The 26,145-nt window shown below is 42.1% G+C and overlaps 2 protein-coding genes across 3 annotated transcripts; both read right to left on the reverse strand.

Moving 5' to 3' along the window:
* Positions 1-1,723: 1,723 nt before the first annotated feature.
* PDCD2 (programmed cell death 2) lies at positions 1,724-5,952 on the reverse strand. Its single transcript, XM_014263547.2, has 6 exons — positions 5,640-5,952; positions 5,309-5,560; positions 4,767-4,940; positions 3,611-3,729; positions 2,680-2,796; positions 1,724-2,154 (listed from the first exon to the last, which is right to left on the reverse strand). Exons 1-6 carry the CDS (start codon positions 5,938-5,940, stop codon positions 1,963-1,965), a joined length of 1,155 nt encoding a protein of 384 aa, XP_014119022.2. The 5' UTR covers positions 5,941-5,952; the 3' UTR covers positions 1,724-1,962.
* A 189-nt stretch (positions 5,953-6,141) lies between these two features.
* Positions 6,142-26,145, reverse strand: GNPAT (glyceronephosphate O-acyltransferase). Of its 2 annotated transcripts, none has more exons than XM_005518563.3 (16): positions 25,909-26,145; positions 22,304-22,495; positions 19,697-19,873; positions 18,718-18,847; positions 16,409-16,536; positions 15,892-15,967; positions 15,167-15,318; positions 14,946-15,076; positions 14,049-14,272; positions 11,685-11,930; positions 11,204-11,283; positions 9,324-9,464; positions 8,332-8,431; positions 8,145-8,238; positions 7,147-7,208; positions 6,142-6,853 (listed from the first exon to the last, which is right to left on the reverse strand). In XM_005518563.3, exons 1-16 carry the CDS (start codon positions 26,143-26,145, stop codon positions 6,810-6,812), a joined length of 2,214 nt encoding a protein of 737 aa, XP_005518620.3. In that variant the 3' UTR covers positions 6,142-6,809. The 2 variants fall into 2 exon arrangements, with proteins under 2 accessions (XP_005518620.3, XP_087908831.1); XM_088052705.1 differs by having other exon boundaries at positions 22,304-22,492; positions 25,909-25,998.

The following is a 26,145-nucleotide window of genomic DNA, read 5'->3' on the forward strand; positions in this document are numbered from 1 at the left end:
GCAGTCACATCCTTGGCAATGTCTACCTTGAATATTTCCAGCATGTTAAAGTGAAAGAGATGATTGGTTAAAGAAGCTTGTTTTTGAGTATGCATTGCCTTATGTTCAACAGATGGGATTTAGGCAAGTCTTAAATAGCTGCACTTGACTGAATTGAAACAATAGATCCCTGCTTAGCTTCTAGAATTTCTTTAAATTACTACTTTTGTATTTCACCAGCTGCCTCACTATATTAGTGTTCCTGTAAAATGTCAAAGCCCTTCCAGCTGGAGTCAGTATGTACATAACGTTCCTTCTGGACCATGCTTGAAGCCTGATGGGCTGAGAACTAAAAATAAACTTTTTTCTTCAGTAAATTTCCAGTAATAGTAACCTCTCTGTGACTTACACATTATTTCTAACAGCTTTTATCTGAAACTAACCCAGATGTAAACAATGGTCTCATTACTAAGGTGGTGTTTCATTCCAGACAAAATTAAGCTTTGGCTGGCTTTGATACTGCTCCATTTGCAAATCCTTAGTGACCTAAATCTTTAGTCTTCTCTCTACACCAGTGTCTCTCTAGGTGTTTTAATGACTGGTTTCATGGATCTTACCAGAAACATGCTGTTTGTTAATGTAGTTGTGCAGGATATACTCAAACACTATGTTGCCTTCAGTGCTACGCCACTCTGTGCTGTGAGCTCATGAATGTTCCTGAGAGCTCCTGACTACAACTGTATGGCTGTCCATGCTTTTGCAGCACCTGAACTATTACCAGCTTATGTGCAAAATTCTTCAGAAAGCTTGGAGCCCTAAGAAACCACGGGATGGCATTCAACAAAATCAGTCGAGCTGTATTACAATGACTTAAGACAGTTTGCTCTTTCTCAACACAGACCAGGGCTTAAATTAAGTTCTGTGATAACAAAACCACTTCCAGGTACAGCATTCTGTGACTGCTTATTTGAGTACTTTCAACATCTAAATGATTTCAAAAACCCCACAGCGGGCCCCACAGAGTCACAGGTAAGCAGCCATGAATGGCTGGAGCAGGATAAGGGAATATGTAACTGAAGTCAGTTCTATACAGAAACACACAAAAATGCTTTTTCTGCAAGTACAGCCATAGCCATAGGAGTAGTTAAACAGCTACCACAGTAAAGCTTCAGCATGAAGGTTTCACTTTTCTCTTGCCTCAGCTATATGGCAGTCATATAGTGGAAGAATCTCTGCAGAGAGAGACTTATTTTTAAACTTCCACACTTATTTTTAAACTTCAGCAATGATGGCAGACTTAAGGTACAATTCAGCCTGAAAATCTGCTGCTACAGGCAGTGTGTAACAAGACAAATGTGTTCTGGTATGGCTGACTCTGTTTAGCTTCTGCACCAGATAAGTGAGTTAAACTACTTCTGCATGGGACTAATAGTTTTAAGTCAGATAAAACACTTAATTTTTGTGCATTTTGTGCATCAACCACTCAGAGCAAACTCAGTGACAAACTCCCAAGTTAGGTTTAGTGTACCTTTTGAGAAAGGGAAGCATATTTAAGTTCCACAACAAAATTCTGTGTTCTTTGTCTTAGCTGACTCCTGTACAGCTCTTCAACATAAGCACTCAAGTGGGTTTACAGCAGTCTGCTTTCCTTTGAATGAATGTTAATTTTTTGAGTAACCCAGTGAAAATCCTGACAGACTACAATCTTTTAAGTTTTTGAGGTTCCATTACCAACAATAGATAATTTCACCAATCCAAAAGTTTTTCATCTTTAATAAACTTTCAGAAATGAGATTTGAAATGAAGCTTTCTGAACAAACGCATCTGGCTTCAGTACCAGGTTGAAGTAAAAGCTTCCCTGGAGTACAAGAGAGGTTGTCAAGGTCTAGCTAAAGCAGTTTTATTACTGTTAGAAGATGCATGGTTTTCAGTGACTTCAGTTCAACTACGTGTTTGCATAGTGCAGAGATGCAGTGAAACAAATCAAGTATTCTGTTTGGATGACTCAGCTTCATAAAGTTGAGCCATGGAGTGGTCTTGTTTCCATATGAACTCTTCCAGGTATTGGTTTGCCCCTCCGCAGCTGTCAGCGCAAGTGTACACCACCAGCGTTCCCCAGTCAATGCTCTCGCCAAGGCTGTCAACCTGAAGGTGATTCAGGAGCTGTGGCATAATCTTCAAAGAAAACCAAAAGGTTTAGAGGCAGGCCACAGGCTTCTCCCCTCTCCCCACTTCTCCTCCTGAAGAACAGTCCTGCGTTTGGTGTAAGAATTTGTATTCTTTTATACCAAAATCCCAGCTGAAGCTACTATGTGGATGGCAGCTCAAATAAAATAAATTTGGAATTCTAGGTAAGTTTTATTTCACCTTATAAGACTTGCCTGATCTGTGAGCCTCCCACCATTTGAAATTCTGTTGGCAACTATGTTTTGCCTTTGCATGACATTAAGTGTATTCACCATACATAAACCTCTAGCATTCAAAATTCTACAGCTGAGTACTTCCAGCAAAACGTATTTATAATGAACATCATGAAGTGAAAAGGCACTTAAAAGAGTAAATAAAGGCTCTGTACAATCATTTAGCGCAGTTAGTTTTGTTGCAACTTCAACCTTCTTGCTGGAATTACAAGCCAATACCTATACAATTAGATCCTGAGTCTGAAATACATTACCTGTATTATTTTTAAATGTTACATACCTGGAATTCAAATATCCTTTTGGCACCACATACACAATTTGGGATATCTTTTTCTTCAGGCCTATTTTCACCTGACACCCAGAGTGGACCTTCTCCTCCTCTGCAGTATCTAATAATCTGAAATACAGCAGAAGTTTAAGTTCTCATGACTGTCATCCTGGTATAAAATTGGTGTTTAGTGACAAATCATTTGCAGTGATTTTTATTTCCCTAATCAAGGGACTCAGAAATGCAAGGTTGTTTATGCTACAGTCTTGAGACAGAAAGAGCAGCTGGATAATTAGCACACAGACCTGTAGAGTCAGGAATGCAATCCAGATCTTCCTGTCTGAAGTTCTGCATCTGAATACAATCAGACTATCCTAATGTTCAAGAAGGTATTTTCAGACATATCCTTTCTTTTTCTGTTACTAGCAAACTAGGCATTATCAGCAAAAGGACACTTGGACAGATCAGTCAGTACAGAGATGGTCAGAAAGGGTGAGGCAGAAGCAGAGAAGGGAAAAGACTCCAAGTCTTCTACTTTCTGAGTGTGTACCTTAACCCCTCAGCCACCAGGCAAAACATGGAGAGAACTTCACCACTTTGATGTGTTTAGGCCTGTGCCTTCTCTGAATGAAACCAGGGACCATGGTTTTGTTTGACAATGTAGCTTTTTAGCCTTTTGCATTAATAAGAAATAACATGGGGAGAAGATTTCTGTTTTAAATAGTGGAAAGTTTAAAGCCATCAGAAATTCAACCTTAAAAAAAAGTTAAGCCACCCCCCAATGTAGCTGGTGACAGTGACAGAGCTATTCTCTGCAGTTTTTGTTCTGCTGAGAAGGAAGGCCAACAGGGCCACAGGATGGGGAACAGTGCAGTGGAAACGCTGCAGGTGCAGCAGGATGCTGTGTTAGAACACACGTTCAAAGGCCGCCCCATCTTCTGACCTGCTCTGGTTCAGCAGCTACTTGTTTTTTAAACATTCGGAAGATCTTTTCTTCTTCAGTCTCATGTTTTGCCATTGCTTCCAATGTCTCTTCATCTAAGGACTGAAATCTTGCTTCATCTAAGCAAGAAAAAAAGAACAATAGAAGTTACAGGCTAATACAAGACACTAAAAATTAAAAACAATATTAGTACGTGTAAATTCATTTTGCTTCATAAGTTGTTACTGGCATAAATCTAAGATTGTTTTCTTTTCATGGCATGTTAAGATTTGGTCACACACAGGTTCCATTTACTAGTTTTATTTGCATTTTAAACATAGATGTCAGTACTGGAATACTGGAAAGGGAAGGAATTAATTTACCTAAGTTTATGGCTCCCAGCAGGTATCACTGAGACTACAGAACCCTCAGGATACAACATCTGAAAAAGGCCCTGTGTGCTGTGCATGTACCAGACTTCAGTTTTTATCACTGAAGAGTGTATCTGTTACACTCCAACAACCACATCAGTGGGGGCACTTAACACTCTTGAGACAGCAAGGGACCACCAGGAACCAAGCATCCTTCCCTGGCACCACCACAATCTCCACCCTGGGTGTGTTCAAGGCCACAAGTGTGCTCTCAGCAAACCGGTTCATCGTGAATTTAGGGGGAGCAGGGAGGAAGGAGCCTGCACTTAACTGCTGGATTCAGAGTTAAAATTAATTCAGTTAAACTATCCTCAAACCAGTTTTCTGCTAGCACAGAGAAGGAAATTTTATTTTCCATAAATTACGATAAATCGAACTAAGTCAAGCCAAGACACTCCAACAATCTCCCAATTCCAAGAGCATCCAGCAACACGTGCAGTCCTGTCCTTCTCATTAGAGTTGTGCCCTGCCTATTAGAAGCACACAGGGACACAGTGTAACTCTGAGCTATCAGCAGCAACAGCTGCTTCAATAGCTCCTGGAGTCAGAGCTTAGTAACTCTCTCCCGTACCAGCAGCTTATATTATGGCACATCTACAACAAACTAGCATCACAAACGACTGCACATTTAGCCTTCTTTCACCAGTAGTTTACAAGGAACGCTTAAAAAGCACAGTACTTGATGTTTTAAAGATGTGGTAACAGGCACCACTGGGAAGAATTACAGACAGCATTTTATTTCTGACCTGCAATGCCTGCAGCTCCAAGTTCCTCTTGTTTTGCGTCCTTTGATGTATCTTCAGCACCTTGTTCATCATCAGTGGTGTCAGCAGGAAATTCTGGTTCCTCAGGTTCTATCAAAATTTCATATTCTGGAAAAAGGAACTCGTTATGCTCTGGAATTGCATCTGCCGAGTCGTCTAGAAAACAGAAGACAGACACCACTTCACAAGGTAATCTTGTGTTTCACGTCCTTCTCCCCAAAAGCTACACAGCAAACTCCATAGCAGAAACATTGCGAGAGCAAGAAAGATTTACATCACTGCTAGACCTGACCTGACGGTAAGAAACGCTGTTACGTTAAGGACAGCGGAAAACTGCAACAGGCGTCCCGTTGCTTTGAACCTCTGGAAATCCGAGAGGTGTGGAGGGCAGACCGAACAGTGCTAGCAGCACCACTTAAGAACTCAATAGCTGCAGCTCGGCGGCTCGGCGCGGTATTAAGCGCAGGCTGGCGCGCGTGTCGAGCTGCCCCCGTTCCGGAGGTCCCTGATGGCCGCGGACCCACCTCCGGCGGCGTGCTGCCCGCAGGAGCGGCGGTGCCCGCTCCGCCAGTCCAGCGCCTGGTGCTCGGGCCCGCAGTAGGCGGCGCGGCGGCAGCGCCCGCAGCTGCGCGGCCCGAGGCAGCCGCAGACGCGGCAGAGCGCGGCGCCGCTGCCCAGCCGCCGCGGGGCCGCGGGGGCCGGGCCCGGGGGCGGCTCCTCGGGGGGCGGCTCCTCGGGGTACGCGTCGTTCCGCCGCGGCAGCTGGTTCCGGAACACTGCGGGAGAGACGCGCCGGTCAGCGGGGCTGCGGCCGGCGGCCCTCGCCCCTTCCCTCCCCGCGTCCCCGCGCCTCACCGCGGAAGGGCCCGCCCGGTCCCGCCGGGCGGTAGCAGGCGGGGCTGCGGCAGGCGAACACGAAGAGGGTGCGGTGGAAGGCGTCGGGGCGGCCGGGCAGCGGCGCGTACAGCTGCAGCAGGAAGGCGCAGGGCTGCTGGCAGCGGCCGCAGCGCAGAGCGGCGGGGCCCGGCAGCCCGGCCTCGCCCAGCCACGCCGGCCTCCCCCCGACCTTGCTGGGGAAGTAGGCGCTGCGCAGCCGCCAGGCACCGCCCGGGCCCTCCGGCGCCGCCGCGAAGCCCAGCTCCACGCCGGGAGCCATGCCGCTTGCCCAGGGCCGCCAGGCGCCGAGAGGGGCGGGCGCTGCCCCGGCCCCGCCCCTGCCCCCGCTCCCCTTCCGTAACGCGGCAGCAGGGAGGAGAGCACAGAGGAAATAAAAACCCTGGACGACGAGGGCAGAGCTCTGCCCCCTCAACGGACAGCGCAGTCAGCGGTGAGACAGGGAGGCAGAAGAGACGACAGACACGTTATCGACGGTGCTTTAATGCAATGTTTAAATATAACATTCATTAAGTAATTAAAATAATGCCAAGCTGCCTTTTTTAAAAAAAAAAAAAAAAGAACAAAAAAACAAACAGCAAAACCAAAACCAACCCAAACATAAAATACCAAAACACAAAACCCAACACATGTATCAGTTCTGGTTATTGCCCAAGGGTTGATTTGTGCTTGTCATTCATGTGGGCCTTGCCTTGCATTTAGCCAGCCAGCAACGTTTTTTTCTAAATATTAATTTTAATAGCAAGTTTTTTTATTCCCTGTTACATTTTCACATCCATGAAATATTGGAAACCAATCACATTCCTTGTTACAAGTCTAGAAAAATGTATTTAGGTAGCCATTGCTGTGCACATCTGTTTCAATATTAAAAAAAAAAAAAAAAGACAATGTTTAATTTGTTTTGAAAAACAAAACACAGTGAGGATGTACATACACCTCTAAGCCCCTCAGCAGCAATTCCTAAGTGGTAATGGAGAGAGCTGTCCAGCTGAAGAAACACTTCTCTGCCACCCATGCTTGCAGGCTGGCTGGGCAAGAGTGGAACCTCATCTGGTCCTGTCCCTGCTCCAGTGGGGCAGTGGTCCACGTTCTCAGCAGGAGCTTACGTCCACTCACAGCATCAGGAACCGTTTAGAGTCGTGCAGCCACAGGTTTCTGTACAGGTATCCGAGCATCTAACAGAAAAACCCACAGCAAATACTTCTGATCAACATGCTGCAAACACCATGCCAATAAACTACTTCTTACTTTACTGCCCTCAGCCACTGGGTTACACAGCATGTGAAATAAGGAAGATTCAAAGCTGCAGCTAATGACAGCAGAAAAGGCATTGTAAAGAACATTACTAAGATTTTTATGCAGTTAAATCTATGGAACTACTAGGTGAAAAGCACTAAATCTAACATATATGCATTGTCCAAAGTAATTTTTAACTTGAGAAGCTCTCTTCAAATTAGAGAACACTTACCAAACATGTCCAGGATTTTACTAACAGCCTCTTGATTTACATTGTAAGTAAACCCATTTGGCCTACAATTACAAAAAAAAAAAAAAAAAGTTTATTCAACAAATATTTCTTATTCCAGTCATTTCTACACAAATAATCTGAATTAAAACATTTTCATGATTACATAGTATTTTTCATCCTGTCAGCATACATATCAAATTTAAGGACATGTCAGACTTCTGCTCAAGAACAACCATTATTTCTTTATCTTTCCTCTTGCTCATAGTCCCCAAATTCTGTTGCACTCAATTTATTCCTTTTACTTGAAAGGGGAATTTAGCTACAGACATCTATCTTAACCGACTCATTTCATGAACAGAGGCATAAGGAAATAGCTCAGCTCATCAGCTGACAACTATGTTCTGTGAAACACTCAAGGCACTGCAGGGACTTGTTGTACTGGGGACTTCCACGATCATACTTTTAAACACGGTAAGAAGTACCACAACACAAATTTGTTTTATAACAGAACAATGCATAACACAGCAACAGGTGGGTTTTGGCCTACAAACCATGAACTGTGTAAAAAGTCTCGAATTATTAAGCTTTCAGTTATATTGCTTTGAGATGAGTTCAGTGCTGAAGTCCCCCAAAACTAGCAGTGTTCCTGATTATTGCTTACATTTCCTGACAAGGCTTACTGCAGCACACAGTACTACAAATAAGCAGTGCTGTTCTTTTCTTATCAGAGCCTTGGCAGGAAACTTGAAAACCAAAAGGTAAAGGGAATCAGAAGCAGCCTGCTAGTGAGTTAATGAATTTAGCTGTTAGGTCCCACAGGAGTCTTTCCACTATGAGGGCATGCCATTCCACTCCCACATCACGTACAGAAAGGAACTATTGGGTCTTTTCCGTGACTCTGGTGCTCAGGCAGTTGGGCTTCTGCTGCTCTGCTAGGAGCTCAGACATTAAGAATTGCCACTAAGATTTCTATACACCGGAAATCTATCATTACTTACATTTTCTTCCTCTTCACTGCACCCAGTTGCACAAGAGCTGATAAGGCATTTTTCTGCATGTCAGAAGACAGCGCTTCGTAACACTGTGTACTCCCTATGGAGAAGGGAGAAACGCAATTAAAATTTTTACAATTTTCAGTTAACAGGCTGCTCTTGTAAAATCGTATTGCATAACAGCTATACACACCCTTCTCGAGAAGTTGAAAAACAAAGTTGCGAACTCCAGGTATAAACTGCTTCTCATTAAATGCTTCTTTCACTTCCTTTGAGAGGTATCTGAAAATTAACTAACATTTTCAAGAAAATGAGAATTCCTTTCTTTTATATTGTCAGCTTGTAATGAATTATAAATAGACATGTCCTTGTAAGTAAGTAATACTATTCCACTTTGAAAAGCACAGGAGAGGAACTCAAAAGGTACCATTGCACAAGGCATCTGGAAGTTTTATTACTGTTTTACAGGTAAGAGAATCCCAATATTAAATTAAGACTCAGTATTTCTATAGACACTAAATTTATATTCTTGTTTTTACAACCAAAAACAGTTTAATTTTTTTAAAGCAATACCTTTTCTGAAGATGAGAAAAAATAGGCACATCAGTACAGTTCCACCCACTTTACACATCAGATCATTAATTAGATTCCACTACAGTAAACATCTACAGTCTCACCAATCTTATACTGACTTACCAGACATCTGGGTTTCTATGCATTGCTTACTACAGGAATTTAAATATTTAATCTTATTAAAACCTCAGAAAAACCAGAAGAAAACCAGAATAAAGATATATGGATGTAATTAATGACTCCCATAAAAGTTATCAGATAGGAGATGAAAACTCATTTTCACACCTGGCAGGACAGCCCACACAAAATTAATTAAGCAAGAGCTCCTCATAAAAAAGAGCAATGAACCTGGTAGCAGCACACTCCCTGTGAATCTTACAAACCCACAATGAGCCGTCACATTACACAGTAGTCACGGCTTTAGTAAATTGGACAAGTCTGAGCCAGAAGCTAAAATTGGGATCCTTGGGGGAGGGTGGTGTTTAAGATTTATTACTGCTATTTCTTAACTTTTGCATTTCTCAGCCTATTTACACAGCAGTATCACAGCTCTCTTACTTTCCTTATAAAACACAGGAAGAAAAAGAGATAGTTTTCTGAAGGACAACATACCTGATAACCTTCCACAAAAGGTCTGAACATAGCTGACAAGAAAGACACTGTACCACTTCCTTTGTCAGTAGGGTAAATCTCCTGTTGACTCGTTTGAATGGCATCACATTTTGTGAGTAGAAAACATCCCTCCTCAAAATCCTGGGTGAGAAATGCATAACTAAAATTCTAACATTTACAGAAGTGCAGCTACCATTTCCCCACAAAATCAACAACAGAAACCACAATAGGGCACCACTTTCATTTCTGAACTCAGTTCTCAAGAGACTTGAACCAAAACTTTCCTGTCTCCCAAAAATACCTTTATAAAAAGGCAGTGGGAACACGTTCTTAAACACAGCAGTTCCTCAACGGACAACAGGCCTTGGCACAAAGAAAGTGGCCGTGGCTGCTAGTGCAGCAGCCAGCCTGAGCACCCTCAGGATTTTGTCAAAACAGGGTCAGGTTGTCCAGTTTAGGGCTTTTTCCTGTGGGTGTTTTATTTATTTATCTATTTTTAAACTTAGGGTTTGCCTTTATCTCATGTCCACTGTTTGCAATAAACGGTAACACAGACCACTGACCTGCCCTCTACCAAACAGAAAACAAAATGTACAAAAAGTTACAAAGTATGGAAATGTCAAGGACAAAACCAATTTACCACCAATATGGGTGAAAGGGGGACAGACAACACGAAGGGATGGCACAAGGACATGACAGACACATGAATGAATGAAGGGGTGAGTGGGTGGGCAAAAGATTCCTTAGCATCACAGCAACTCTTTCATCTTACAGCCGCAAAGTCAATCATAGCCAGCCACCCTTCCGCTCCCTGCTACTTTCTGCTATTTCAAAAAAGTAGCAAGAATCAACAATTGCTAACAAATAAAACTTAACAGTGCCAATCAGCCTTTAAAAAAGGCAATTCTCATCTATATAAAAATTTATGAGATTTTAATGCATTTGCAAGTCTAGAACATTCTTGTGAAAATTACACTTACCTCTTTTTCAATGCACAAATATCATAACTATGACCATCGTATATTTGTCTTTAGCATTGATAAAAATCACATGTACTCAGCTCAAAATCCAAATAAAAACTACACATACCAATTTATCTTGTGAGGCTGAACCAGATATTTTTTTACTGATAAACTTGTTTGCACCTGAAGTTTGGAGCAGAGCCAGCTTGGACCCAGCAGGTTTGTGTACAAACTGACAGAGCAAGTCCTGCAGAGAGCCAAGGGGTGCCTGCAGTTTTCCCAGCTTGCCTGTATCCAGCTGTGCTAGGGGTGCACACAGGCACACTGAGCCCTGGAATATTATCCAGGGCTCCTGGATATTAATTAATCCAGTGTGCAGGAACAATACTGGCTTTGTCTGACTGATGGCGGCATGGGGCAGGAGGTAAAATGAGGGGAAACTTTTGAAGCAAAAAAGAATGCAAGTAAAGCTTCCGTAAGACTCTTATGAGGGAAGCTATTATGCCACTAGAAAAGCTCTCACTTCAAAACCCTTCACAGGCTGCACCCCTGACAGCATTTGCACTTCATTGTTTTAACATGCATTTTCAGATCTGTGCTGGAAGACTAGTAGCTTTATGCAAAAAAGCCAAATTTGTGCTACAGTTCATTTTAATAGTTCAGAATTGGGCAATTTCACAATTTTTAGTTTTTTTACTGGAATGGGGAAAACAATTGCATCGGCAACCTTGTGGATTTAGACAGTACTTTGCAACCAACATAATGACCCCCTTTTAAGTTCTCCCTCCCACTTACAGATCAAGGTGATATCCCTGTAGGTGTTTTTCACAAAGCACTTGTTTGGCAGAGCCCTTGAATCAGATGCTATTTTAGTTGGTTGCATTACTACCAGTGCTTTTGTATAAAGGATGTTTTTACCTTCAATGAAATGCCAGGAAAGAAGATGAACTCATCAGAAAAAACATCTCTCAAGAAGCTGAAGCAGCTATAGACTTCCTCTGGAAAAAATATTGTAAATGCAAGTGAAGAGCCATTTACTCCTTATTTGAGAGTACCTACTTCAAATGAAATATGATTTTGACATTTAAAGCATAGATACAATGGCAGAAAAAACAAGAGAACAGCAAGTACTCAAAGCACTTGATTCAACTGTTAAGAAAAGGAAAGAGCAGGGGCTTGTGTCTTCTCAGAGCATGCATTAGATGCCACAATCAAATCCTACAAAGGATACACAAGAAAAAGGCAAGCAAAATATCCCCATGCCCTCCCAACACATTTACCTTATCCCAAGTATAACACTCTTGGATAGCTCCCACTAGCAGTCACAGGAACCTGGTGCTCCTGTCCCAGCTGATGGCAGAAGGAGCAAAGCCAGCAGGTTCTCAGAACCCCAGTGTACCTTTTCTGAAGCTGGGTGCCATCTGCAAGGCGATTGCCACCAGGGCCGGGCGCACAAAGACGTTCAGCAGCTGGTTCCTGTATGTGGCGCACATCAGCACAGCCAGTGCACGCCTGAAGACGATTTCCCCTACGGCTCCATCTTCCACTCCCTTGTCATTCAGGACCACATGGCCATCCACAAGGCAAGCAATGTTGGAATGCAGGGTGAGGCCAGACAGGACTGCCTTCTTGGCACACAGGTTATCTAGAAGGAAAATACCACACACAGGAAGTTGAAAAGGGATCATAACTCTATTAAACAGCCTAAAATGCACCGGTATTTCTGACACTACACCAAACATTCAGTTGGAGAGATGTTCCAATATAATCCATACCAGGAACTGGCAAAGTAGGCATGTATGCCATGGAGAGAACAAATTTCAGACATTTCTATAATTAAAACACTTTGAATTCTTCCACTTTCTAACAATTAAAAATTGTAATTGTTCCTTGTCTCTGGAACAAGTATTCTGAGCCTCCAAAAATAAAAAGGATAGATCTGTTTGAGGGATACATTCATTACTAAGGAAATGGAAACTGTACTTCTGCTTAAGCATTTCCGACACTACAGATTTTGAATCAGAGATACAGGTCCTTTTATAGACTTTTTCATCAACTCTCATACACAAGCAAGGCCTCATCCCAAACCAAATTTATAAAATACTTAACATAAATATTGTTACATAACGTACCTACTCAATGAGAAACATTCCCTGCCTCAAATTGGAATCAATTTGACAAGCAAGCAATAAAAACTTCATATTGAATGCTAAAATACACTTTACCTGTTCACAGAACCACAGACATATCAAATCAATATAGCCTTTGACAGAAAAAAACCATCACATTCCTTTCTTTTAATACAGATTTCATGTAATCTCCTTGCATCTTATTTACTCCTTCAACCTACTTTGTTCCAGTTTCGCTAAAGCTCCCAAGTTTCTCAGTGCAACAGGAAGCAGAAGTCTGTGCAAGTAATTTTACAACTCCAGTTTTGAATATAAAATTTCGCAAATGTTCTGCCTGTAAGAACCCACCAGCATGACAAAGGCAGACATAACCAGCTGCTTTGGGACTGAAGAATGCAGAGGGTACACGCAGCTGCTGGCATCAGCAAACTGGCCTTTAAAATGTATTTCTTCTTTCAAATTGACAATCCAAACCGAAACAACAAACCCAGTTCGTATGCAACTGATGCCTTGAGCACAGCCAGCACACTCCAACAAAATCCACTCAGCTGTTGTCATTCCTCCATTTCATTACCATGCCTATTTGCTATTCCCTGACTACATCACAACTCTACTAAAGCAAACGCTTACTCACTGTTGCTAAGAAAATAAACAAAATAAATAAGCAAACCTGAATGTGGTATGTTTTTCAGTTTACTGCGTAGTAAGATTCTAAAAGTTGTTTAAGTATTGCCATGAAATTCTTGCTTTTACCAGTCTGGCAGAAGCAGGCTGACTGCATTCCCTATAGTGCTGATCCCTGAATGAAGTGTTTTTTTTCCACAGGTGACAGAGTTCTTTTATACCAGTACCCTGCTCCGATTTTTTTTATTGTAATAGTGAGAAGGAACCTTTATTATACACAGGACTACAAAAGCAAAGATCCTTGGTTTAAGTTTGCCTAGAGCGGAAAGGTAAATGTACTTGCATTGCACAATACTGTTCTTTGCTAGCTTTACCACTTACATCCTGAGGCTCCAAAATTGCCTGTGCCACTGGCTCACATACAGAAGTTTCAAACATAAAGTTTGAAAGCACAATCAACCTTTCAGCAGCCAACATATACATTACACACACACACATATATATAAAAGGGGGTGTGTGTATATTACTAAAACCACCAAAGAAGCCTTCCATTCAGAAGTCATCATTGTTTCTGGAGATAAAGTGAAAATTAAGAATAGACAACTGATAGTTTTGATTTTCTCCACCCATTTGTTTCTGCTAGTCCTCTGCACCAGTAACAACTTACACTGCAGTCAGTACCGAGCAGGAAGTGTAGCATTACACAAAGTTACCTGGTGCAGATCAGACAACTGCCCGTGACTTACACAGAATTCAGAAAGGGAGACACTACACAAACTGTAGTACTCTAATAAAGTACCTTATAATTTCCTTCTCATGCCACACTTCATGATACTTTAACAGGTTAAGTCAAAACCTGTCAGGTTTCAGCATGATTGTTAGCATATCCTAAAATCCATTTATAACTCTAAGAATTCTGTAAAGCTGTTACCATACACTGCTTCTATAGAATGTAATGCGTATCTTTCATAAGCAACAAGAGGAACAGAAATAACACTTTCTCTGCATACCAGGCCATTCAATGAATCCTCCAAAAGTCTGTGTTAAGCCTTTAAGCCACAGAGTCTTTTCTATTAGAAGTTCAAATTCCATGGCTGGCAAATTCTGGAGCAGGACAGCAGCAACCAGCACCCATGGGCTCAAAACCATGTTTTCTATTTGCAGGAGCTCCATTTTATAAGCTACGTCACTGACAAATTCTTGGATATCCTCAGATGGCTTTTGGGGAAGATGCCTGAAAAAAATAATCCAATTTAAGATAAAGAGCTCAAAAAGTCAAATATAAATAACACCCTTCTTTATTTCTTACATATTGTTCCCAGATCTATAACTTTACAGCACCTAACATCTGCAGGGTGATTCTATGTGCTGTGCAAAACAGAAGTATAGAGCAAAACATCAGTAGCTTCATGACAGTACCTGAAGCACACACCTCTGTACTGATGCTGTACATTGCTATCTTCAAACAAAATTCTAAAGCATTACGTTTTACACAACTAATTGCAAAAGCAACACAATCCAGTCACAGCTCCAGCTCCAGCTCCCTGACACACCATCACTTAACAGCTTGCAGGAATAATGTGAGAGAAGTGAGAGAAAGGTGAAAATTTTAAGTGTCAAAAGTACCACATTCTCAGAAAACAGAGCTTTGCCTGGTTCATGCATCACCATTAAATTTTAAAGTGGCATCTTCTCAACAAAGGGCAAAGCCACACAAGTAACAATTCCTTTCAGAAACACCCAGTCACAAGCACAGTAAGTCTCTGGTCAGACCAAACAGGTTCAGCAGTCTGAACAGTCAGACGGAGGGAGGCGAGAGAAGATGAAAACAAAGTACAAATTAGTTCACATAGGTGTAGACTAAACAAATGTTTTTCCTGTGCATACACCATGGAAAAATGTGGTACCTGGGCACCAAATTGTATGGGCACCGACTGATCCTCCCAGATGCCAAGGTTCTAAGGGATACTGGCTGGCCAACGTAGATATGTATGGTACCAAAATTGTCACTGAGGATTCTCCTGGCTTTTAGCAACCCCTATGAAAATGGGAAGAGGAAAACTTAAATTCTGGTGCTACAGGGTGTGTATACATCCACTTATGTTCTGTTCTTAAGGAATTTACTTACCGATGTAGATTCTTTGGGCTTTGGGACTCCTAGGAGTTCATATGCATAGAGAGATTCTTCTAATATCCTCTCATAGCTGATGCTGATGGGAACAAGGTACGTGTCAAAGACTTCACGTTTGAAAAAGGGTTCCATCACAATGCTGAGAAGACCTGCCAATAGGGAAAAAAAACCCCATAAATCACCTGTCTCTTTCAAAGACAGAAAAGCAACTGCAATTCAACTTTGGAAAGGATATCTTTGCATTTTAGAAGCTGCTAATAGGCGTGCACTGTGCCTGTTCTCTCTTCAAGCAAGCAGAAGCAAAAGACATTGTCCAAACCTTAAAACAGAGGACAAATGGAAGCAACACTCTTGGACACTTGTGCTCTTTTCAGCAGTACTGCTCTGTGCTTGCACAGCATCTTCCTTCTAAAGATTCCCCATTACTTTCACAGTCAAAGCTACAATATTTCCCTGCTGACCAGGGGATTCCTATTGTCTAGGAAGAAAATGGTGAAGAGTTATTGAATTTAGTACACAATGGGGCAAAGGGAGCAAAAGCAGTAGAGTGAAAGTGGAATATATTGCTGTACTTTCTATGGTCTTGGAGCCCCATTCTCTGACAGACTTCCCCAGTTTCCCTCTACTTTAACATCCCTTTCTATTCAAAGAACTTACACAGCACATAGCCACTAACCAAAACACTAATAATATTACAAGTTCCCAATCTTAAATAAACATACCAAATTTTGGAGCCAGAGTCTTGGCAGTGCGGCTTCTAGTCCCCTCAAGGAAAAATTCAATTGGGGCATAGCCATTCTTCAAAAGTAAACAAACAAACAAACAAACAGCTAGTCAGAAAAAACATTTTTTCTTTATTGCCCACAAATAGCTTTAAGTACTTCAAATATAAGTTTTGTTTTTTTAATGAAAGACAAACACATCTAACTTCAGTCATCTGTAAGCCTATATTCATTCAATTTGCTGCATCATATAGTTTAATTAATGAAAATATTGTGTTTGTCATGAGATATGGGCATACAAGGCAAAGTAACTATGAGCAGTAATTTGTTTATCACTTACTGAACTGTGTAATAATAAAAGAGTGCACACATGGTCTTCACCTACAGCAAATCTGAGGTTAAAAGCACTTAATCAGATCACAAGGAAGACTTCCGATCACACAGCTATAACATCCTGCATATCTCACAAGAGTTGTTCAAGCAAGCATACATTTCGAGAATACAGCAAGTTATTTACCCTCAACATTGTTTTTACATATTCAGCAAACACTGCCCAGTAGAGTCTGTTCCCACCGAAGGAACGTCGCATAAAAAAGGCACCTGCCCTTCGTAGTAGTTCACCAACTATTTTCATTCCTAGGAAATCTGATAAACAATCAAAGAAAAAACAAAACCACACACACAAAATTTATTGATTAATATCAGCCAGCAGAATCAACCACAAAATTTCTAGCACACTGACTACCAGAATACAGATGATCTCTTTCAAGGATTCCATTGTTGCCAACACATTTATTTGCTTTCAAATTGTCTAGCAAGACTTATATAAACAAGAATGACATACTATAATATGCTTTCCATTTTTTTTTAAGCTGCATTCACTTAGAGCAATTTATTTTCATAATTTAGATGGCCAGAGTTCAGCCATAATAAAGACTTGAATTTCTGAAGTCCATTGTCTCACTCATCTTGAGAAAAAAATCAGTTCCGACTGAGTGTATCCCAAAAGACACAGAAATTAGGCAGCCAATTAAACTGTATTAGACCAGCTATGATCCTGACTCATCATTTTGGGGGATGTACACCAAACCAGCCAGAATTATTTTATAGTTCTTCAGTTTTAAGCAATGACAGTCAATGCTTAACGTGTGAAAAGCAGGAAAAAACACTTAATGTTAATGAAGTTCTTATGGAAGCATTTAAAACAAGTCTACACATCAGCAGGCAATGTGCCACTCCAACTTCCTTGCCACCTCAATCCATGAAACACTGGAGAACAGATATTCACTCTGTCAAATAAGTTCACACTTCTAGTTGCAACACTGACAATGACTGCCCTGAAGATGTCACAGGTGTCAGAAACATCACCCCAGCACCAGCTAGATTCCTGCTGATGTACTATATGAGGATGTACTAGAGAGTCACTGGCTTTACCTTCCCTTAGCTAATCCCAGCAGATCTATTTGTATGCTTGAAGCCAAGAGATAACTAACAAAGCGAGGGCACTTACCACCTGTATCGGGAGAGTCTCTCCACTCAGCACAAGTGCTGCTTTGACAGTGAGTTTGTAAAACATCTTGTGAACCTCTAACACTATATGCAGTTATGAAATACAACTACAACCATAGAGAACTGTATTTTCTACAGAGGAATTTAAAATATTACACACATGCAGGCAGCTTCAAGCTACAAGCCCCTAATTCTTTAGGAGAACTTTGACCCTGAAGCACCCAAAGCATTCAAAAAACGTTAATCATTAAAAAAAAATCCTTGTAAGCTAAACTATTAGTATCTTAAGATACTATTTTGAGATCCAAAACTCAAAAATACTCTAATCCAAGTCAGTAAAGGATTACATCAATACCTGTAACAACATGTGAGCACATTCTGAACAATACACAACAGGCAAACTGCAACACCTTGACCAAGGCAGCTTTGAAACATCAACTTGTGAATCTAACCTGCATCACCCAGATGCAGCAAACTCAAGGACCAGGGAAATCTCATCTTCCATAGCAAGCACATTCTCACAGCTTCTATCTAGAAGTCTTCCTAACTTCTTGATTGGAAAAGCAGAGTACAGTAAAGCACTAGGTTCCAAGACTTCTGCTAGCTTACCTGCCCATATTACAGTGCTGCACCAGACTTGACGTGGTTTCCTGCCTGCTTAGAAGACCTGTTTGATACCTGTGACTTCCAAGATCAGGTTTCTAAGTTAAGTGCTTACAGCATCCAGATTATCAAAAAGCATATTAACTTGGAAGACATTTACTGTTCAAGCCCTCAAGAATTGTTTCCCACAAATATACTGGCTTTACAACTAAGCATGCCCAAAATCCTGACCTCTGGTATGACATATCACTTCCCTGCAAGCTCTGTTCTCAGCATGTCATGAAGTTCTGCCAATACTTTCAAAGGAATCAGTCACATCAGAAACGAGCATGAGGTGTCTGATACTTCGTATCTGGCTGCTGTGACTGCACTTTAAACTGTACGAACTATCACAAAAAGTTCTGCATCCACAGTAGCACCTGGGCAAGTTTTTGCCTGTTACCAAGCTATGAAAGCAAATAGAAGTATTCTTCACAATCCTTATCTTTGCCCCAGCCTCATGTCTACTTCTGGGCAAACTTGCTATGAAAAAATTCACCTCTGACAGGACCCAGCACTGATGAGAAGCTTTCAGACATTGTAAGCACTTCACCCAAGGAGGATTTAACAAGATATATTTGGATCAGAAGTTAAACACAACTACTTATAGCTGCAGCTACCAGAGAATGCTACCAATTCTCTGAATCCTGAAAACTTCATTAAAAACATACTTGCCTATTCCTGCAGCAATGACAGGCAAGGCCAAATCATACGTGTATAGCAAATAAGACAGCATCAAAAAGTCCACGTAGCTTCGGTGGCTGGGCAGCAGCACCACGGGATGCTCCTGAATGGCGTGTTGCAACTGAAAAAGAACAGTGCAAACCGTATTGTCCCAGTATTTACTTACTGTTGAAATTTGCAAATATAGACCTGCACTGGCCTTAAGGCAAACAAAACCCCATTTGCTTGAGGGTTGTTTCTCTGTCCACACAATTGATAACTCTTTCAGCACAGAACCCATATGAAATTTGGAGCAGTTGTTTCCAGAGCAGCAACCTGAGGCTCACAAGCATCACAGGACTCAGAAACTAGGGGCACCCCATGGGACAGTCTAATTCCAAACCCTTTTCATGGGGACAGGAAACCAAACAAGGGTTGTCAGGACTGACATTGCTAACTTCCAGGGAATGCACTGCACCCTCCAGAACAGCAATATCCTGAAACGAAATAGGGGACAACAGTTCCTGGAAACTGAGGCAAACCTAAAGCATCCCCTGGCCTCAGAGGTGCAGAGTGTTTCACCACTCTTGGTTGTATGAGGGTTTTCCAGAACAGCCAGTCCACTCAGCTGTGTAATACTATATTTTGACCCCCAACTCAGCTAAATGCATTTTTATTTTATAATATCAGATAGAAAACACTCTTTCAGTGACTGACCTAACAGAATCACAGGCACATGGTATTCCTTACCATAGGAAGCACTTGGAAAATATACAGAAAATCCTGATAGCTGTTTGCATCTAAAATACTTACGTATCATCTGTCTTTCCTCCCACATTTACTAAGAAATGCACTAATAAACAGAAGTGAGTGCAGTCTTTTTTTTTTATTTTCAGGGGCTATTTTTCACATTTGTAATTTGATTATTAGAGCTCTTGTCCAAGTGACTGGTCTGAAAATATTTTAACTTTTTCCTCCCACGAGTACTCACTCTCTGCATTCCTTCTTCATTCACACAAACTCTCTGGAAAAGCTGTTTAAATATTTTGCTCAGAGTGAAGGCAAAAAATCTGACAGCTCCCAGTTGCATACGGTGGCCCATCTCATCAAGGATTTCTGTGGCTTCTTCTTGAATAATATCAGGTGATTCTCCCATTTCTTTTGCTAACTAAGGAGAAACAAAACAGCAGTGACAAGTTGTTCCCTTCCCCTTGCCCATGCACACCATTCTAACATGCCACAGCTACTATGAGAACTACTAAAATAGTCCACAGGATTTTGTTTTATGTGACAGGCATGGATCTAATCATACAGAATCTGTTTGGTGCCAGCCAACATGACAAAGCCAAGTTAAAGCTGCTCAAAAACCAAAATAAGCTTAGATGTCAATGACAGGGGAGGGCATACAACAATCCTCCCCCCAAACACACCATATGAATGTTTTAATTTGCAGTATATTCAGATGAGATTTAAGTTCAAAGATTATTATCCACATCCATTATCCCATATTATCAGTCTGAAGAAGGCTCTCTGCATTTGTCTTTCAATAGTAAAATGAAGCTTATGTTTGTAGACACAGTCAAAATGTAAATATTTTAAGTGCATTTGAGTTAGAATTTACAAAAAACCTCAGCCCTATCATGCTTCCATTTCTTTGTGATGTATTCCTTTAGCAATGGAGAGCTGAACTGCATACAAAGCAGCATCTCTACCAACTGTGCATATCAATGATCTTTCCTCTGTGGCCATGCACATTCCCTTTTGAAGTTCCTTGAAACAGACTTAAATAATAGCCATCCCTCCAATTTGGTATTTGAATCTAGAAATTTTTAGTTGAAAAGTTAAGCCTTTTACTGTTATGGAATAAGGAACATGACTTTTACTCTACACAGAGGAGGAAAGGAAAGGAATGGCAGAAGAAAAAGCCTCCAAAAAAGCAAATCTCTGTTTGGAAGCCAGTGCTGCTTACCTATTATTTCCATTTTGTGACATATGAGAAAATCCATCTCCTCCAATCTACCTCCATATATCTACTAGGTCAACTGTGTTTTCTTAAATGCATTACCCATCATCCTAAGTATTTCCACATGTAGTTTAAACTGATTATTTTAGCCACTTAAAGAAGCCAAAAACTGCTTCCACTTAAGCCTGAGAAAATCAGTCTTGCTTAGGAAGCCAAAAATTCTTCTTGTTATTCAGCAAGAAGAGATTCTGTTCTCATTCACCAGCAGAAGATTTGCCATACAGTTCACTTGTGTGATTTAAGGGCAAATCCACTATGGAACTAAGACCTTCCCAAAATCAGAAATCAAAAACTAGACCATTCATATATAGCAAGCTAAAACAAACAAATGACCTTAACTTCCTACACTGAACTTTAGTAACCTTAACAATTTGGCACAAGAACAAATTCTAGTATGTCTGTGTAAAGCTGTGCAAACCCTGCCCAGGCAGGAAGGACCCTAATCATAGATTGCTGGGCACATTGCCCAGGACACTCTCAGTTAGAAACTTCCAGTAATCTCTACTGCAAAGCTGGCATCCAGGCTGAACGGCAGGTCTGCTAACTCCCTTCAAACACTTGATGCCAGCCCAGAAAATAGCCATCAAAATCATTTTCTATCTAAAAAGTACTTCAGAAGAATACATCACACAGACATCTTTCTGTCAAATCCTCTGTAAAGTATTTTCTTTCAGTAAATTTTTTAGTTTATTTAGAGTTAGAAGGATTTTTTTGGCTTTCATACTACATAGTGATCCATAATGGAAAGTGAACTACTTTGTGGTGTAGAGCGACATACTTTACTTTGTCACATTTTGATGTATCACGTATTAGAACACACTTTGATGTATCACAGGTAATACTAGCCATTAAAAGAAACAAACAGAAAAAAATTTACAGTAGCCTGTCACTCAGGACTAACCAAAACATCTTACATATTTCTACACACTTGGAATTATTTTTTATGGCTACTGAAATTAGTTACCCTGCTAACTAACACACACCCACTTATTTCAGGCATTTAAACACAGTGCAAAGTATCAGCCAGCCTAACCATAAAATACTTGATTTGTTATAAAGTAGTAGCTGCCCTTCATGTTAAAACAAAAATATGGTTACATCTTAAACAGTGTTTCTAATTCAAAGAATTGTCTATGAAATATAACTCTCATTTTAGTGCAAGTAGCATTTAGGATTTGCTCATAAATCCACCATTAACCTATAAAATTCCTACAAGACACCCTCAAAGTACAAAAATGTCTGCTAAGAAGGAGAGCGCTAATGTCTTTCACAATGTTGCTCTTTGGTGAGAACAGTGGAGTAGGAGGAGAAAGAAAAAGAAGTCAGACACACTGGATAAATTAATGGCAAAGTGCTGTATATGCAAAATCAAAACACTGCTTCATGAACCCGACAGTTTTAGTGGCAACTCCAGTGTTTTTTTTTTCCTGCCAAAAGACAGTTATTTATTTACTGGACCATCTTCCGAAGTACAATTATCATTTTAACGAGATCAGCAACAATCTCTTTGTGCTGGCACACAAAGCTTAGCTGTGTTCAATCCGCCTCATCTTACAGCTCATTGTCCAGACTCACCTGCTTGATAACATACTGAACTTGCTCTGACTGGAGAACAGCACTTTTGATAGCATTTGGCTTGCAAGGTGAAAGTCCCTTGTAGATGACCGGGGTGTAACATTTCATCGCGTATCTCAAGTCACTGGACAACCGTCTTTCCTCCAAGATATCTTCAAACTCATCTCTTTTCTTTGATGTGAGCTCTTTCTGCTGGGAACATACAAATGAAGAATGAGACACTGTTTCAAGCTGTTTGGTGACCTGCTTGGCTACAGCACCAAAAGAATGATATGCACTACTTCTGCAACATTTGGAGTTTCTTCTTAGCTTTCAATAATGCCTGTATGCTATACTCTGTGACTGCAGGAACCAATACTACCTGCTTGGAAGAGTGATCCAGAAAGAAACTAAAAAGTAAAATAAACAAATGAACACCAACCCCCCCCCCAAAAAAAACCACCCAATAACCCTCACCCTAATCCCTTTCAACTGCAAAGATCCCCAAATTACCCTATGCCATGTTACTTAATTCCACCTCCCCCTCAAAAAACCCTCACCCTAATCCCTTTATTGCGAAGATCCCCAAATCACCCTGTGCCACAATACTTAATTCCATCCAACAGGAAGAAGCTGAGAGAGGACATGGGTTTTAAAAGCTGAAGTGCCTTGCCTCCAGCCTCTCCATGATTAATGGGTATTAACTAAAAGACCTTTGATTCCAACTCTCACAGCTTCATTAAGACAATGCCATGACTAGCATTATAAAAACCCAATCATCAACACACAGAAAATAATCTCTGCTACTTAAAAGTTGCATCTGGGGCCTTGGTGACTTGTGGCTTTCACAAAGCTTGGACTTAAGGCACACACTAAACATTACCAGGCAGGAAGAAATTAAAAAAAACAACAAACCACTTCACTGTCAGCCACGTGAACACAACACAGTGCACAAGTAGGTAAAAAGAGTGCACAACCTCTGAGTAACCAGTGCCACTGCTAAGCAGAATAAAGCCCCAGGATATCAAGAACCAGTTGTAGGTCCACCCCACTGCAAAAAAATTCTGAGACAAAACTCTTCCCTTTGAGCCAGCAGACCCCTGCGCTGGAGAGAGATGTCTCCTATTATCTTCTAGATCACCACAGTTTGTATGAATGACCCCTCAGTCTTTCCAAGACTGAAATTGTCCTTCTCTAAACTTCAAAAGAGCAACTACAGCCACCAGATAAGTAAGACAGCTGGAGTAAGCCTCTGTGAAACAAAAATATAGAAGTATTAGTTATGACCAAGCATATTTATTAGAAGATACTAAAAATAAAACTAAAACTGCCAGTGCATAGGTAGCACTGGCATCCTCTTCATTCATTCCGCTTCCTCTCTCTATATATGACCCATGCAGAACCAATCTGATAATGAAGGATAAAACATGTTTCATGGGCTCTTACAGTGACCTTTTCTGGCACTGAGTGGAAAACGAGCAAACACAGAGAGGAACACAAGGAACAGATAAGCAAAATGCCCAGCAATGGCAACTGGGTTTTCAACCTTGGGAGAGGGAGTCGGGTTTCACTGACAGCTGACCACAGCCACACCAGCAACACTATCAGAGCAGCTGACATTTAGTAGAGGGGAAACCTTTAGCTCCTGTCCATTCATCAATACAAGGTAATTCGGTGGAACAAAACAAAAAAAACCCCTCAAATCAGGAATATCTCCATTTAAGAATGACAAAAAATCCTTCAAAGCTGCATCTCTATCGAAAGTCAATTTTGTTTTATCAGAGGACACAAATCCTACCATAATGTTTGACCTTCTCAAATTCTTTCATCCACACGAGATAGGCAGATTTGGAGACCATCCTTCTACTAGAATTGCATTTAGTAGATTGTATAACTTTTCTTTCCACAACTGCAGTTTAGAGAATTACCTCAATGTAACTGCAGAAAAAAACTCTCCAGGGACTTTCAAAACAATCTCATACAGGTACTAAACCCCGACCTCTATTAATGCAAGACTTTTAGGGGTTTTTGTCCTCTATGATTTAGTATTACAGCTTTCAGCTGGTTAGTATTTTGCAAGAGCTGAGTAAGCTCTGTTAAGATGACTGGAAATAGTTTCTATTAGCCATCTGTTGCTGTTGACACCTTATATCAACCCCCTTGATAAAAAATAAAACAGAAATAAGTCCCTTGCTTTCTATAATGACAAAAAAAGATAGCTCAGAATAGTAGCAGAAAATATTTGTCTTTAAGTATCACCTACTCAGATCAGTATGTGACAAGTCATCCTCAGAAAATCTTAAGCAACATTTATGTCAGTTAGAGAAGTTCACATCCTGCAATCTGCAACTACATGAAATCCAGACAAAGAAACTCAGCAGTCAGCATGGGCATCATCAGCCACATCAGCAGTCACAGCACTGCCACAGCTGTTCCCCAGCGCAACTCAGGTGAGCAGAGCTTAGCAAGGGCCATGGCCCATTGAAAAATCACCTCTCTGCCTCTGCTCTTCATCTGATGTTTTCAGACTTGATGTGCAACTGATTTCTCTCCATGGCAACAGTTATTTTCACGCCCTGTTCTGAAGGAGCACTGAGGGAGTCAAACCACACACTTTAGCAAATACTAAATATTTGTACCTATGCTCTTACACATTACAGCCAAGCTGTTCCAGCTTCAATTGCCAGCTGGTAGAGAACACACTTAGAAAACACACTGTTGGAAACCTGGACATCAGAAAATTCAGTGACATACACTGCTACTACGACAGCGGTGAAGTCTGAAAGCAAAACAGCAGGAATCTGGAACTCCTCTGCTCCCATTTAACTAGGATATGCAATGTAACTATGGTGCTCGCGACGCCCTTGGCATACCAGCATACAGACAAGACACAGAAGAGAAGTTTGGGAATCTCTGCCTAAACAAGGAGCTGTTTCCCTTTCTCCCTAGTCCCCTCCTCCAAATGCTTATACAAAGCTGAGGTTTATCACCCCACACCCAAACCTCCTTGTCTGAAGCTGGAAAAGGAGCTGCAGGGAACAGACAAGGTCAATAAAGTAATTTTCACTATGCAACACAGGAAAACCCGCTTCGGCCACTCCATCCCCACGACAACCTCCCAGCGCTGAGTTCACCGAGGCTGGCAGGACAGGATGCTGCGGGGCTGAAGCCCAGCGGAGCGCCCGGTGTCCGGACGCCCGACTCCCGAGAGCCACCCCGGGACAGAGCCTCCGTGAGGGAGAGACACTTCCCAGCTCCCCTGACCCGCCGGGCCTTCCGCAGCAGCTCTGAGGGAGCCGCGGCACCCGGGATCGGGAGCTCTGGCTGTCGCGACTGACACGACAGACAGCGAAGGAGCAGCCGAGGTAGAGAAGGGGGCCCGGGAAGGTGGTCCTCCTGGTGAGGAGAAACGGCCGGTCCCGCTGGAGCCCGGGAAAGGCCTCGTCCCTCCCTCCGGAGCGCGGTCCCCGCTTCCCCGGGGACACAAACCGGGGGTAAGGGGTGGAGGGCAGCCTGCGCCAAGCGCCGTCATTCCCCTTCAGAGAGAGCGGCACCGCCGCGGCGCAGGTGGGGCGAGCAGTCCCTTCCTTCCCCGCGGCACCGCTCCCGCCGCCGCTGCCGCCTACCGAGTACATGGGCGCCCCTCGCCGCGCCCGCCGGGGTGCCGCCGCCGCTGCCGTCGCCATGGTCCTGCGAGCTCCGCCGCGCCGCCCCGCGCCCCGCTCGCCCGCCCTACCCCGCCGCGCTGCCCTGCCGCCCGGCGCCACCTCCCGCGGTGCCCATGGCCCCGCGCCGCCCCGGCCCGGCTGCCTGGTGCGGCGCGGCGGGGGAGGGCGGGGGCACCGCGCCATGGGCGGCGCCAT

The sequence above is a fragment of the Pseudopodoces humilis genome, chromosome 3 (assembly GCF_049639895.1).
Source record: "Pseudopodoces humilis isolate 2021_Gansu_Grassland_sample_001 chromosome 3, ASM4963989v1, whole genome shotgun sequence".
In the NCBI taxonomy this organism is placed as follows: Eukaryota; Metazoa; Chordata; class Aves; order Passeriformes; family Paridae; genus Pseudopodoces; species Pseudopodoces humilis.

What these genes read in the sequence shown, in the direction of transcription:
- PDCD2 (XM_014263547.2), bottom strand. Translation starts at nt 5,940, where the DNA reads ATGGCTCCCGGCGTGGAGCTGGGCTTCGCGGCGGCGCCGGAGGGCCCG. An exon ending in TAGCTGCTGAACCAGAGCAG is followed by an intron (nt 2,797 to 3,610) that starts GTCAGAAGATGG and finishes GCTGTATTTCAG; the next exon opens with ATTATTAGATACTGCAGAGG. An exon ending in AAAGGATATTTGAATTCCAG is followed by an intron (nt 2,155 to 2,679) that starts GTATGTAACATT and finishes TTTTCTTTGAAG; the next exon opens with ATTATGCCACAGCTCCTGAA.
- GNPAT (XM_005518563.3), bottom strand. Translation starts at nt 26,145, where the DNA reads ATGGCGCCGCCCATGGCGCGGTGCCCCCGCCCTCCCCCGCCGCGCCGC. An exon ending in TTCAGTATGTTATCAAGCAG is followed by an intron (nt 19,874 to 22,303) that starts GTGAGTCTGGAC and finishes GTTTCTCCTTAG; the next exon opens with TTAGCAAAAGAAATGGGAGA. An exon ending in GACTCTGGCTCCAAAATTTG is followed by an intron (nt 15,319 to 15,891) that starts GTATGTTTATTT and finishes CCCTATTGGCAG; the next exon opens with GTCTTCTCAGCATTGTGATG.